At 40.9% G+C, this 13,685-nt stretch overlaps 1 protein-coding gene and 1 pseudogene across 1 annotated transcript; both read right to left on the bottom strand.

The window, feature by feature from the left end:
- Positions 1-1,326: 1,326 nt before the first annotated feature.
- On the bottom strand, positions 1,327-13,349 carry LOC112119480 (programmed cell death 1 ligand 2-like). Its single transcript, XM_024218159.1, has 6 exons — positions 13,295-13,349; positions 9,247-9,609; positions 7,963-8,241; positions 7,134-7,271; positions 6,173-6,214; positions 1,327-1,406 (listed from the first exon to the last, which is right to left on the bottom strand). The coding sequence occupies exons 1-6, from the start codon at positions 13,347-13,349 to the stop codon at positions 1,327-1,329; spliced, it is 957 nt and encodes a 318-aa protein (XP_024073927.1).
- On the bottom strand, positions 5,659-5,771 carry LOC112119481 (annotated as a pseudogene).
- Positions 13,350-13,685: the final 336 nt, after the last annotated feature.

The raw sequence follows: 13,685 nt of genomic DNA, 5'->3' as shown, positions 1-13,685 counted from the left end.
GGGGGGGGGGGGGGGGGGGTGGCCAAAATTGTTTTTGCTTTGGGCAGCAAAAATCCTAGAGCCGGCCCTATATATAGCTGGGCCAAAATATTTGGGAAACTCCAAACCCGAGTATTTTGTGGGAAGTGGAGATATGACAGAAGTTGGTTTCACTGGTTTGTGTGTATCTCTGTTTCTTTAACCCTACAAGGTACTTCTAAGCAGTGGCTCCTTTTCCAGAAGACAAAGCCCACAAAAGCCACTGCTCTGTGGATAAATTACACCAAGTTCTGTCAGGTTTTGGCTCACAATGTGGAGACATAGCTTCTTTCCAAAATGGTACTCCAGGAGGTACTATAAAAACATGGTGGTCCCCTATACTCAGTTATTCATAGGTGACTCAGGCATTCCTTTGATGGGATGTAGAAACTCCATCCAGTGATTGGCATGGAGAGGATTAACTTTATGTTCCTGAGGAGGGTTAAAACTCCACCCTGGCTAGTAAACACATTCAGCACAGAAATCTGTACTTAATTCAATGTTCAGTTTTGCTTTGCAATTCCCCATTAAGTAAACTAGTGCTAGAACAAAACATTTAGTAGATACAGCATTGTAGTCTACATTTTTAGTTGTCGCCCCTAAAAAAAGTAAAACAGCATTAATATTACATGCCTTCTACAAATAAGAAATAACTATAAAGAAATCAATGTAACAAACCGTACATTAAACTGTTGGTTGTATGACATAATGTTGATCCAGGGGTAGTTTTGGTCTGTTGCTTGATGTGTACTTCAGACTCTTGTTAGCGTTGTAAAATGAAACTTCTTCAGTCTATCTCCTTGCTGTTGGTGCTCTAGGTAATTTCCAGTTTATGGGTTGTAAAGTTTGGGCCATGAAAAATAGATATGTAGAAATTTCTGAATACAAAAGATTATTGTCCAGGCATCGGCACATACAGCCTCTACTCAGAGTCCCATGAGACGTGACCGAAGCTTTGTATCATGACTCTATTCCTGAAATTAAATCAGCTAGTAAGGGGATTCTTGAACACAAAATATTTGGTGCACACAGTGTTCTCAGGTGAACAATATGCCCAAACATACAATGTATGGTATACACTCCAATAATCCCTTAATAGTTGTTAACCACATTTAATAACAGTATGGTTCTCTGTAACTCTAAGGTATAACATGGCAAAAGGCACATGGAGCCTTTAAGTGGTATAGTACAGACAAAACCAAAAATTTGCTTTCTTTGTTCCAGACATAAAGTGCTGTGATTTCCCTATGCAGTCTTCAAAAAGGGATCTGAAAAGTGCATACTGCAGGCATGGCAGATGAAGAGTTTTCATGGACATACATCTGTGCAGTCTCTTGAATCTGTGACATTCGTCATGATTAAGTCCTGGGTTTCAGGGTTCAAGTGTCCTTTAAAAAAACAGAACAGGAAAATTTAATTTAAAAAACACTTTTGTTTAAAAGCACTAAATATTGAGAGCCTAATTCTCATTTACACTCAGGCTCCTTTACATCATATTGGCGGTGCAAAAGGGACTTAAAGTGGGCATAAATTACAGTTAAACCCATTTTAAGATTGCTTTATACTGACAGAGTGGCATAAAGAGGCCGTAGTATTAATGAGAATCAGGCCTTGAATATTACTATTAATAATTATAGGTCAGATTATGAACAGCTTACTCAACTGGTGAGCATTTACTTTCATAAGGAGTCCCACTATCTGGGACTATATACTTTAAAGTTACTTATTGCCAGAGATGTGTGTGTTTGCACATGTACATCAGGAATGAGGAGAAGTGTGCTGACAAGACTGAGACGACTTGTCTGATATCTATCATGACCATTGTCAGAGTAATTGTAATGACAGAATCCCTCATCCTTCCTACATGGCTTGCATAAGAAAGCCACTAATGTCCGTGCAGTGCCATTCATACCAATGATGCAGCACAAGTAACAGTGATTTAATTGAACTGCAGATACTGAAGCCTACATATTGGGAACAATATGTGAAATGGGTAATCTGCAATCTTTATTTCAGACTTTATGTTGTTAGAAAATAGTGTAATATATTTTTAATAATTGATTATGACCAACAGTGGAAGATTTGCAAAATTATCTGTTAGTTCTTTTACATATAGAGATGGGCAAATAATTACAACATTTTCTGTGATTTTTTTAAAAAAAATTTAGTTGAATCTGCTTTCATTATGTTCACACTCCTTTTGTGTTCTCTATCTGCGAATTGTGTAGCAACAGGTATACCAGCAGGAATGTTTGACAAAGCCCCAATTCAGCAAAACGTGTGAGCATATGCTTAACTTTAATAGTACCATTGACTTCAAAGGATCTACTCTTAGGCTTACAGTTAAGCACATGAATAAGTGCTTTGCTGAACTGCAGCCCAAAGCAATGAATTTTAGTGAATATTTTGCAGAATATTAGCAAAATATAGATTTTGAATGCACATCCAATCAAGGAACAGAAATAGACCCTTGTGACCAATCAAAACACTTCAAAATTTGAATCTAGAACACTGACAATAAATTGCTTGTGAACAAGCTATGGACCAAGAACAATAAATACAGTCATTTGTTGAGAGAAAAAGAGTCAAAGGTCATCTAGATTATTCATAATCATTGAGCTCTGTTTCCAAATCTAATATCTAAGAGCTGCATCCTGAATTTCTTATTCAGACAAAACTCCCGCTGACCATCATATATATGAGCTGAATAACAACAAATCTACAACCTATTAAAATGAAGTCCAATGGGATTACTCATGTGAATATCATGTGCAAAAGTATACACACTAGTGGGGCCTAAATAATTAGGTCAATGTTCTAAATCTGCATTACTGACATAGTTTAAGTTGTACTGTTCAGAATTTCTTATACAAAAAATTCTTGTTCCTCAAACTGAGGGACTGTAGGTCATTTCCAAAGCATTACAGTAAACATCTGTGGCTTTCAGACTTCACATACACACACAGCATAGAATAAAGGTTCTTTCCAGTGTTTCTTAAAAGTGCATGGTGCTGAGAAATATAATTGGCTGTCATATGATTTCCTGTATACTGCACAGACATTTTCAGTCATTAGAAAGAGGAAGTAAAACAAAACCCAAAAAAGGCAATGAGTATCCCAATGATCTGTTATCTTCCCTTTCAAATTCTTCATTTTAACGTGTTTCATTATAATCTCTAACATACGACTTGATGTATAAGCCGGGGCTAGGCCTTATGGTGAAAAGAATTCTACTGCTGTAAGTAATCAAATCCATGAGAAGCCACGCTATGTACTCAAACAATATGCATTAGTGTTAGGTTTGGACATGCATTGAAGCTCTGCTCCAGAGTTTATCTTGCTTGATGGTTTTAGTTTAGTTGGGATCAAATTTTGCTTTCATGTGTGCCTGTGGTAACTCCACTAAAGTTTTACATCAGTTTGTGAGAGTAAAGAATTTGGCTTTTGATTATTAATGTTTATTTTTAAAATGCTTAATTGGGACAGCATGAAAGTGTCTGTTTTTGGACGTAATGCATATTAACTTTAGCAGACTGGAAAGCCAGAGGTATCCTGCAGCACATATCATTCAAGACTCAGTGAGTCATTTCCATGAAAAACCCAATCTCCATCAATCCAATTCCTAATCTACACTTCTCCCCTGAAAGCTCAAAGTTATCTTGTCACCAGGCCACCTTCTAACTTGGTTTTTATTAGTTAGAAGAGAGAATGTATTTCAGTTTAATCCCATCCTTTGAAAAGAAGTAACACTAGCTGGCTTGTAAACTGCAATATGTAGTTTCTCCAGAGACCATTCCCAATACTGATACAATACCTCACCTGCGCCAGAGCTTTGCTCCGCATATTTCATTGATCCCTGGGGCTTTGGTGGTCTTGTGGGCTTTGGCCTGTGGAGTAACTTAAAACAGTTTTGGGACTGCTCTAAATTATGTCCCGCTTCAATGACTCCCAAGGGGCCATTCTGGCAACCAGGGATTGCCAGAACAAAGGAACACTGTGGCCACAATCCCTCCTACTGCCAACAACCAGGGCTTTGGAGCGGAGCCTGGAGCTGGAGCGCGGAGCAGCTCCGGAGCAGTGGAGCTGCAGGGTTTTGCCTGGAGCTGGAGCGGAGCCGGAGCACAGCTGCAAAGCCCTGCCAACAACCCTGGCACATACCCTGTGCTTGGTTTAGGGAGAAGATTGGTGGAATAGAATCTGCTCCCTATGCCAGGAGAATTTCCCTTTGACCAAGAAGACTGGCTTTAAGGGCATTTTGTGGTGCAAAGCAGGCTTATCAGGGGCCAGAATCTGGCCCATTATTTCAACTGTGTCCTATCGAGTCTAGTCTCTGGCAGTTCTCCAAACTGATTTTGTCCTGGGTCTGTCTTCAGCATATTATTGATAAACAGCTTTATATAGATTTTTATCTACAGTATCTCAGGTTGAAGTATATAAATATTATCCTTTTTTGACCTGAATGGCTAGTCAAAATTCTGGTCTCTGGGGATCTCCAGTTGGAAGTAGAAATTTATGGTGGAGTCTATTATTTTCTTTCATTCAATTTTGTTTATTTACAAGAAATGTAAAAGTCCTGCTTCTCTGAATGCAGAAAGAACCAAAACAACAGGAGAGCTTCTTTGCTTACAGTCTCAAGCTTCTTTAGCCAGCACCAGACCCAAAACCTCTCTCTCTAGCTTTTTCTAGGGTCACACATCATGCTTACACAGGGCCGGCTCTGGCTTTTTTGCCGCCCCAGGGGGCAGGGCGGCGAGAGGGCGGCGAGCCCCGGCTGGGGCTCGGCTCTCCCCCCGGCGGCCAGAGCGCCGGGGGCAGGGCGGCGAGAGGGCGGCGAGCCCCGGCTGGGGCTCGGCTCTCCCCCTGGCGGCCAGAGCGCAGGGGGCAGGGCGGCGAGAGGGCGGCGAGAGGGCAGGGGCCGGGGGGGAGGGCGCGGGGGGGGGAGGGCGGCCAGAGCGTCGGGGGGAGGGCGGCGAGCCCGGCTGTGGCCCCGCTCTCCCCGGCAGCCGGAGCGCCGCGCCGCCCCCCTCCAGGTGCCGCCCCAAGCACAAGCTTGGTGGGCTGGTGCCTGGAGCCGGCCCTGTGCTTACAGACTCCTGGTTGGCTTTCTTGCTGCCTCTGAATCCTTCTCTCGTTTTCTTATCTATCCCACCCCCCATAGCATTTTCCATACCGACAGACAGACACTCCCATGGACTCTCTCACACACACGACTGGTCAGAACAATACTCAATGGAACCTTCCGCCCACATAGTGCTAATTTCTGGGCAGACTCTATTAGGCCTTGTTTTAGGTGAGGCCCCTGATTGGTCCCTTCCATGTATCTTAAATGAAGGGCATATTCACGCATTAGTTTTAGAAAAGTTTAATCTCAACCCATAACCAGGTTTAACCCAGATGATAACAGTACGAAATAGAACCAAATACAGAAAATTCTTAGGTGGGGGTTGTCAGATCTATGCTGTCATCTTGTTTATTGCTTGATTTGTCTTGTTTTTACAAAATGAAAGTTCTGTTGTAATACAGTTTGTGGAAGTTCAGATACATTTGGAAATTACCTGTTCTTTGCTTTGTGCAAATTTCTGTTTGACAAGGAAAGTCATACATTAATAAGAGTTAAAGATGCAAAAGACCCATTTGATTATCAAGTCCATCCTCAATAAGGACAGGATATAGTCCTCAAGCAAAGGACATATTAATTGATATATTGATAAAAACAGATACTATACTAGATTTGAGCCAAAGGCCAAGGAGAAGCAAGTCACATGCAGTACTTACTACTACAGAAAACTCTACATTCACCAAAACAAAGTTATTTTATCATCTGGTACTGTACCAGATTATGGCTAGGAGAAACACAATGTCCTGACGTGGACCCAGAACCAGACTAGCAGCCAAGGCAATACCTTGGAGAGAGGAAGTGACCTGTTCTTTATTATTTACAAATTTCTGTGTTATCTGGAAAGTCATAGGATTACATGTAGAATCTGGAGAACATTCCTACTAGGCTGTAGCAATGTTAAGGAAAGTCAAATTTAGACTCTAAAGTACGTAGTGGTTCTTTAGTGTTCTCATTTGACTGATTCTTTATATATTGACAATGCCCTTATTAAAAAGAAAAAGTTATAAGCAGGAAGTTTAAAATTCCATGACTTACTGTTGTCTTCTTTCTGTAACTGGGGACATTTTCTTTTTTTGTCTGTTAAAGCAAGTGTGAACAAATCTGATTTAGAGAATTTTATTTTAAAAGTTTCTACTTTAAAAAGATAACAGTATAATTCAACAGATTTTTAAATATCCAAAACATCTGTGTTCTTATATTTGGCATGAGACTGTAACAAATTTCTCCACAGTTCTTCTGTCCAACAACTGTATGGCCAAATCCTACAGCCCTTAATTGCAGGATTAGGGCCATAATCCTGTTTCTATTCAAGTTCTGTATTAAGGTAATCAAAATTCATGTATAGTTTACTGGAGAAGTGATTTATTACCAAGACCAGAGTTGCATAATAGGCCATTATCCATTATTACTTTCCCACTGTTGTTTTCTTTCAGATAGTCAAACATTAAGACAAAAAAGCAAAATAAATAGAGCAAGTAAACCCAGCTAAATAATAGTTCGGTAAAGAGTATGGCACATACACCATCGTGTTAGCTATTTACAGGGCCGGCTCCAGGCACAGCTTCTCAAGCAGGTGCTTGGGGCGGCGGCTCCGTAGAGGGGCGGCACGTCCAGGTATTCGGCGGCAATTCGGCGGACGGTCCTTCACTCCGCCTGGGAGCGAAGGACCTCCCGCCGAATTGCCGCCGCAGGTCGCGATCGCGGCTTTTTTTGTTTGTTTGTTTGTTTTTGTTTTGGCTGCTTGGGGCGGCCAAAACCCTGGAGCCGGCCCTGGCTATTTAATCTGAACAAAAATCATACATAAAATTCCTGTGTCGCATGGTGAGGGAAGTAAAGCCTAACTCAATGAAACAATCAGTCATCTTTAGATCAGAGTTCCTCTGGAAAACAAAAGAATCAAATGTCAAGTGAGTGTGGGTAGAAATCATCCAGTTGTTCTGAAAGGCCTGAAGAGCAAATTAGGAGATAGGACCCACTAAATAAAGTCAAAATGTACCTTTTTTGGCATGGAGCTTTGTGAGTGATTTTCTCTTTAGAAAGATAGTTAATGCAGCTATGAGAACAACCGCTATTACACAGGTTGGGATGATAAATAAATTCAGAGATTTTTTTCCAACAACTGTTGTTTGTCGAGCTACAAAAAAAAAAAAAAAAAAGAAAGAAAAAGGAAAAAAGAAATATAGTTTATAAAGTTATTGGACCTTACTCTCATTTACACCACCATGGCAGAGCAAAGAGTCCTTAAAGTGGGTGGGTATGTTTTTACACTTACAGTAAGACTCCTTTAAGCTGCCAGAGTGGTGTAAAGGGCTCTTACTGCAAATGAGAATTAGGCCCATTGTATTCATGATGGCTCAGTGAATACTATTATAAATCATCTGTGCACTGATTGAAGACTAGTTGGATAGAATTCCAGAAAATGTAAGACCATGGAGATTGGAAATATACACTGAGAGTATCATTGTACTGACAGTTAAGCAAGGGCAGCTATTCTAGAATTTAGGGGAGGAAATGCAAATATGTTGACAGGGGAAGGTTGTGTATATTAACAGCAAAACTAGTCTGGGTTCAGAAACAACAAGTAAAATGCCAGGTTTCCGAAAGCAAATACATTTGATTTGTTTTATCTCCAAAAAAATCAATACTATACTACTTACTAGGAAGGAATTTTAGAGATTGATTTTAGGATATATAGTATTATATTAAAGCATATAATCAGCTTCTACAAACTCTCTCTCTCTCCCTCTCTCTCTCTCTCTCTCTCTCTCTCACACACACACATATTGTGGCAACCCCTATGTAAAAGTTCAAAAGGAGATACGAACCTAAAGTGAAAATGTAAGAAGTTTCTTCATTTTCTTTAGACCAGAATGTGCAGCTGTAGTTTTCACTAGCATTTGGCTTGAATGTCAGCATACTGGTTACATTATATAGTCCATCTGTGGTCAATGTGTAGGTGGTATTTACAGATACGTTGACTTGAAGATTCTTCTCATTTTGCCAGAACACTTCAGCTAGAGGAAACCCTTCTGACTGGCAAGTTAAAACCAACTCCTCTTCTGCAGGTTCACTCATTATTTGTACATTTATTCTCGTGTAGGATGCTGCATAAGAACAAGTTTAGTGAAATTGCTTTTAAATATTTATTAATTTTTTCCACTATTCCTTCCTCTTTCTCCCTCTTTCTTTCACTGTTACTTATCTACAACTATATCTGATGTACTACAATTTGAAACGATGGCCATTCTGCAGCAGAATACAGTATGCATTGCTCAGTCCTCCTCAGGCCTACCATGTCTATTCTTTCTTCAGTCTACTTCTTGCAGAGCCACACTAGATCACGTGTTTGTAATTCATGGATCTAGAGAAAGCTAGTGCCTAGCACAATGGAGCTCCATTCACTGATGGGGCCTGCAGGCTTTACTGTAATAAATACAACAGTGGTAATATAATAAAGAACAATTCAGGCCACCTGAGGGAAAAATAGGTGTTTGGAATGTTTGTGTAACACCAGCTTACAGCTGTGGCATTATCATCGTCTTGAAATGAAACAAAGAAAATGACTAGATGCTTGCAAACACAAGCCAAAGGAACACAGCTGATCCTTTAAAACCGGCATCTCCATTCTTTGCCCTTCAAAAAACCCTTCCTCTAAATGATCGCACAGGAGAGGTTTCAACCCAGAATCTCATTGACATGCTATGAGCAGCAAAAAAGGCCATGAGCCAAATTCTGTCCTCAGTTACATCAGTGTAAATTATGTTTAATATTGTTAGGCTCTTACAAATAACAGGTCCCTGGCCTGACAAGTACAATCACTTGGGCAATCCCCACTTGGTCTGTTACAAGATGGTACAATTTAGAGCAGCCCTAAAGCTGCTCCAAGTTGTGCTGGGGACAAAACAGGCTCCAGAATCCAGAAGAAAGGAAAGGTGATATAAAGCCACCTTTACTCCCCCTCTACGAACTATCCCAAATATTGCTTAGGTATACCTGAGGACTGAGCCCAATGTCTTTGTAGAAGAGCCAGAAAGTGTTAGTGCTGATCTTGGGAAGCGGAATATTAAATCTGAGTTAATATATTATTCATGTCTTATATAGCCACTAACCTTTTACTTCCAAAGTAATGTACTTGTAATCAGCTCCTCTATAGTCAATGAGACAGCGGTAAGATCCTGCGTCCATGAGCTTTACGCTGGTGATTTGAAGCACTGAATATCCCAAATTCAATTTGTCACGTAACAATGTTGCTCTTCCTCTATAGTCTCTGTGCTGGGATCTAAGGTCTTCTTCCCCCTTTTGAAGAGTGTAAACCTCTTTTGATTTTTGCTCTTTTAACCCTTTTTGCTCCCAACTGACACTTAAGTCTTTAAGATTTAACTGGCCATCCACTGGAAACCTGCATTCCATGGTCACGTTGCTCCCATATTCTGCAATGTACCGTTGCTGAGGAACTTCAACTATGAAAAAAGCTAAGATAGACAAAACCATATGATACCCACTGAGCAAATGTTAAGACTTTTCCTTTAATTGGGTCATTGGGTCAAAATGTGTCAAAAATTCAAACATTCACAATTATTGGTTAGACTATAACTTTGCAGCCTTTTCTTTGTTATTGTTCTAATTTTTTCCCCATTATAACTGTGAGTAAATAACAAATCCACTTGATTCCATACTGATTTCAAAGTCCAAAATACAAAGACAGAAGAAGATACAAGCTGAGGTTCTCTGCATCTCAGAAATAACCCATGATTGTCTTTGGATGGATATTTACACAAAGGACACTTGTCTAAAATTATTACGGTACCTCGTGTACCCTGAAGTTTCTCTAAAAGGAACAATCCTTTGTGGACATGCTAAACCAATTTGTTTTGTCCTTTACACCAGTGTGAATCCAGTGCGACTCCTTTGAAATCAATAGCTTTAGTCTGGATACACACATATGCAAAGGACAGCAAAATTTTGTCCATTGTAAGTACACATTCCTGGAGGAATTTATAGACCCGAGGCATCACACAATGCAGCCTTCAATCATCACTGCAGTTCTGATTCTGCCACACTTACTCACGTGGAGTAACACCTTACTCCATGAATAGTTCCCATGAATCTTGTCAGTGGGACTTCTTGCAGAGCAAGGTACAAGCTCATGTGAGAAAGGATGGCAAAACAATTCCTTTAGTTAGCTGCCAAGAGTAAATTTCATGACATTTGAGACATTCAGTCACATGAGCCTGAAATATTTATTGCTGTACACTATTTACACCTTAAAACTTTATTTGATGCATAATGTTATTTCCACTGTAAAATTCAATGTATATTATTTTTATTTTATTTGTAACATCACCTGTACAATACAGTGGCAGATTTAATGCAGTAGTGCTAGCAATCATTGATAGGGATAATCAAGAGAAATTCAGATAGCTACTCATGCATCCTCAACTTTGTGTCATTAATTAATGAAATATCCGTAGGAAAAACTTCATTTTATTTTTAGCAGTGTGATCGTTGCTTCACTTGTTAGTAATTGTCATCATGGAAGAATGATATAAAAGAGTTTCAAGCTATTCCTTTTTATCTATATCATTTATGATCTCATATTTACACAGAAAGTATGGTTTCAACTGCACCTTGTGGTGAAAGTGAAATAATAAATAAGAGCGAAAGAATATCTTTGTGCTGTAAATTTCATTTGTATTTGGATGGCTAGAAAAAGGTAAAGTGAAGGTTTTATTCTTAGCAGTATTTAATTGATATTTTGGACTGTATTCTCCAGTTTGCTAAGACCACTTTGAACTGCTTCTGTGGTACAAAATGGCCTTATAATGTCTAGAGATAGCCAGTGAAGAATTCCTTTTGCATAATGGAACTCTCTATCTGCAGAAGGCTGATAGAGGCAACTCCACTACCTCCTACAGTGGTTATCTATCCCCAGCTATGTGTGTGGTGGGTCATTCTGAGTAACGGATGTGGGGGAGGAAGGAAGGAGAAGTGGTGGAGCAGAGTTCCACACTGCTTGATCCTCTATTGATCCTGGTAGTTGGTGGCTTTTCAACATGGCTGAAAAAGGCATAATAAGATCCAATGACTGGAAGTTGACATAAGACAAATTCAGCCTTGAAATAAGACACAATTTCCTAGCTGAGAGGGTAAACAAATTTTGGAACAGCTTTCCTGAGGAGTCTGGGAGTCTGTAAGATGAGATCAGACATCTGGTTAAAAGATATGCTTTAATCCAGCTTCTGGGAGAAATTCTATGGCCTTTGTGTGTGGGAGGTCAGGCTGGATCATCATAGTGGTCCCTTCTGGCCTTGGAACCTGTGAATCTATGTATCCCCCATTCATCACTTTCCTTCATCTGCGATGGGGAGAACAGCGTTACCTCCACATGTTCATAACACTTGCAGGTATGCATTAAGATAACGACTATAATCAAATCTCATGCTTCAGAGGGTTCAGCAGGTCGCCTGCAGGAGCAGGGAAGGAATTTTTTTTCCCTGATGTACAATTCGGTAGATGTATTCTGGGCTTGTGTTTGTTTTCGCTTTCCACCTTCCTCTGAAGCATCAGAGATTGGCTACAGTGAAGATGGGACATCAGATGAAGACCACCAGTGTTGTCTCTCTAGCACCAACTTCCTGTGTGACCTTGTGCAAGTTGTGTAGTCTCTCTGTGCCTCAGTTCGCTACCTGTAAAATGGGGGTAATAGTGCCTTCCTACCTCACAGGAGTATTGTGAGGATAAATACATGAAAGATTGAAATGCACTCAGATACTACATTGATGGGGGCCATATAAGTGTTTTAGATAGAAGCCCCTAAGCCAGGGACTATAGCTGGCTTTACCATCCAAATAGCCTCTATATTGGAGATATTCCTCAGTGGGTAGAGACATAAAGGGATATTAGGACAACATAGATCTGGGTCCAAAGATTTATTTTCCCTAGCCCATTCCTAATATGGACAGCTAGCCTATTCCTTGACTTGTCTCTAGTCCCTAACTGTGTCTTCTTATGTATTTGTATAACATCTGGTACATGGGACCTTGATCCTGAGTGGGGCCTTTGATGTTACCACAAATCAAATATTTAATAATTACTAACAGTTTAATAATAGGATTGGACTCATTTGAGGCCTTTGTTTTTATTTTGTTTATTTCTCTCTTATCCAATTAAAGTCATTTAGTTTCACTGAATGTGCAAGAGTGAGTTATGGTGTAGCTAGAAGCCTGATAATTTTCGGGTGATGAGGATTGGATGATTTAGGTGCTCAGCTGCCATGGTGATGGAGGTGTCCCATGAAGTAGATAGATTAGATAAATAGATTAAATAGAGAGGAAAAAACAAATGGATCAGTGGATATGGATGAAGGAAAATGTCTCTGTTAAGAAAATGGCCATTTATGGAAAAATTGATGGGTGCCACTTGGAGGGAAACACCCAAGATTTTTAAAAGTCACTAGTGATTGTGGATGTTTCAGTTTTTGGATGCCCCATATGAGATTTCTTAAAGGAGCCTGATTTTTGGAAGTGCTGAGCACCTACCCTTTGAAAATCTGGCCCCTACAACAATGGCGTAGCCAGGATGGGATACTTGGGTGGGCCCTGACTTTGGGTGGGTGGGCAATGACAGGGTGCAGGGGAGGGGGGGCAGGAGGGATCAGGGCCGCTTTCCCCCTACCCTCTCCAGCCGGCCTTGCGGGGGGCGATGGACACACTGGCCGGGGCTCCCAGGGGCCCAGTCGTGCACCCGGGGAGTGGGGTTGGGGCACAGGGGCTTGCAGGCAGGCAAGCCCCTGCGTCCCAACTCCGCTCCCCGGCTGGAGTGCTGGGTGGGCGGAGCAGGGTGAGCCCTCGACCTGACTCCCTGGCTGGAACGCTGGGCAGGCAGGCGGAACCGGGCAAGCGCTGGGGCTGGAGCAGAGTTAGTGCTATGGTGGTGGGCCTGGGTGCTAAGTGGGTGGGCTGTGGCCCACCCAGGCCCACCAGTGGCTACGCCCTTGCCCGACAAGCCTCCTCCAGTTGGACGCTCAAAACAGAGCTCCCAAAAATCACTAGTCACTTTTGCAAATCTTGGTGAAGACTTTGAAATGCACGTATAAAGGCTGTAGCTATATTCTTATGCCAGTTAGATTGATGAAAGTTAAAAGAGAAGATCTCTCACCTCGTATCAAGTAGAGCTGCACTTCCAATATCAGGATTGACAGGATTCTGAACATTTTCTCAGAGGAGTCTAAAACACAACAATATTAGCAACTTAAATTTTCCCAACTGCCTTATCATACTGAGATGTAGCAAACTCCTTTACCATAAAGTTATCATTAAAAGTTAACCCACTTTCCAGGTTCTTAAAAGTCAGAAAATATAAATAGGACCTTACATGCTGACTGAATCAAGTGACTTTCCGTGTTATAATGACACACAGGCACATGCTGTATAATATGGTACACTAAATTCTGACACTGAAAACAGGGAAATCACTTTTAGAGATCCGCATCTGAGCCTTTATGATTTCAAGAGTCCAAAGGGGACTTATCGACACCAGATACTTTCCA

This window comes from Terrapene carolina, unplaced genomic scaffold (assembly GCF_002925995.2).
Source record: "Terrapene carolina triunguis isolate 2854851 unplaced genomic scaffold, T_m_triunguis-2.0 Scaffold113, whole genome shotgun sequence".
In the NCBI taxonomy this organism is placed as follows: Eukaryota; Metazoa; Chordata; order Testudines; family Emydidae; genus Terrapene; species Terrapene triunguis.
The sequence above is the reverse complement of the archived record's forward strand: the minus strand, read 5'-3'. Positions and strand labels throughout refer to the sequence as shown.

Bases quoted from the DNA above. Each gene is read 5' to 3' on its own strand.
- LOC112119480 (XM_024218159.1), bottom strand. From the start codon at position 13,349: ATGTTCAGAATCCTGTCAATCCTGATATTGGAAGTGCAGCTCTACTTG. The intron at 8,242-9,246 runs GTTAGTGGCTAT...GTTCTTATGCAG, and splicing joins CATTACTTTGGAAGTAAAAG to CATCCTACACGAGAATAAAT. The intron at 7,272-7,962 runs GTTCGTATCTCC...TTTTTTTTGTAG, and splicing joins TTCTTACATTTTCACTTTAG to CTCGACAAACAACAGTTGTT.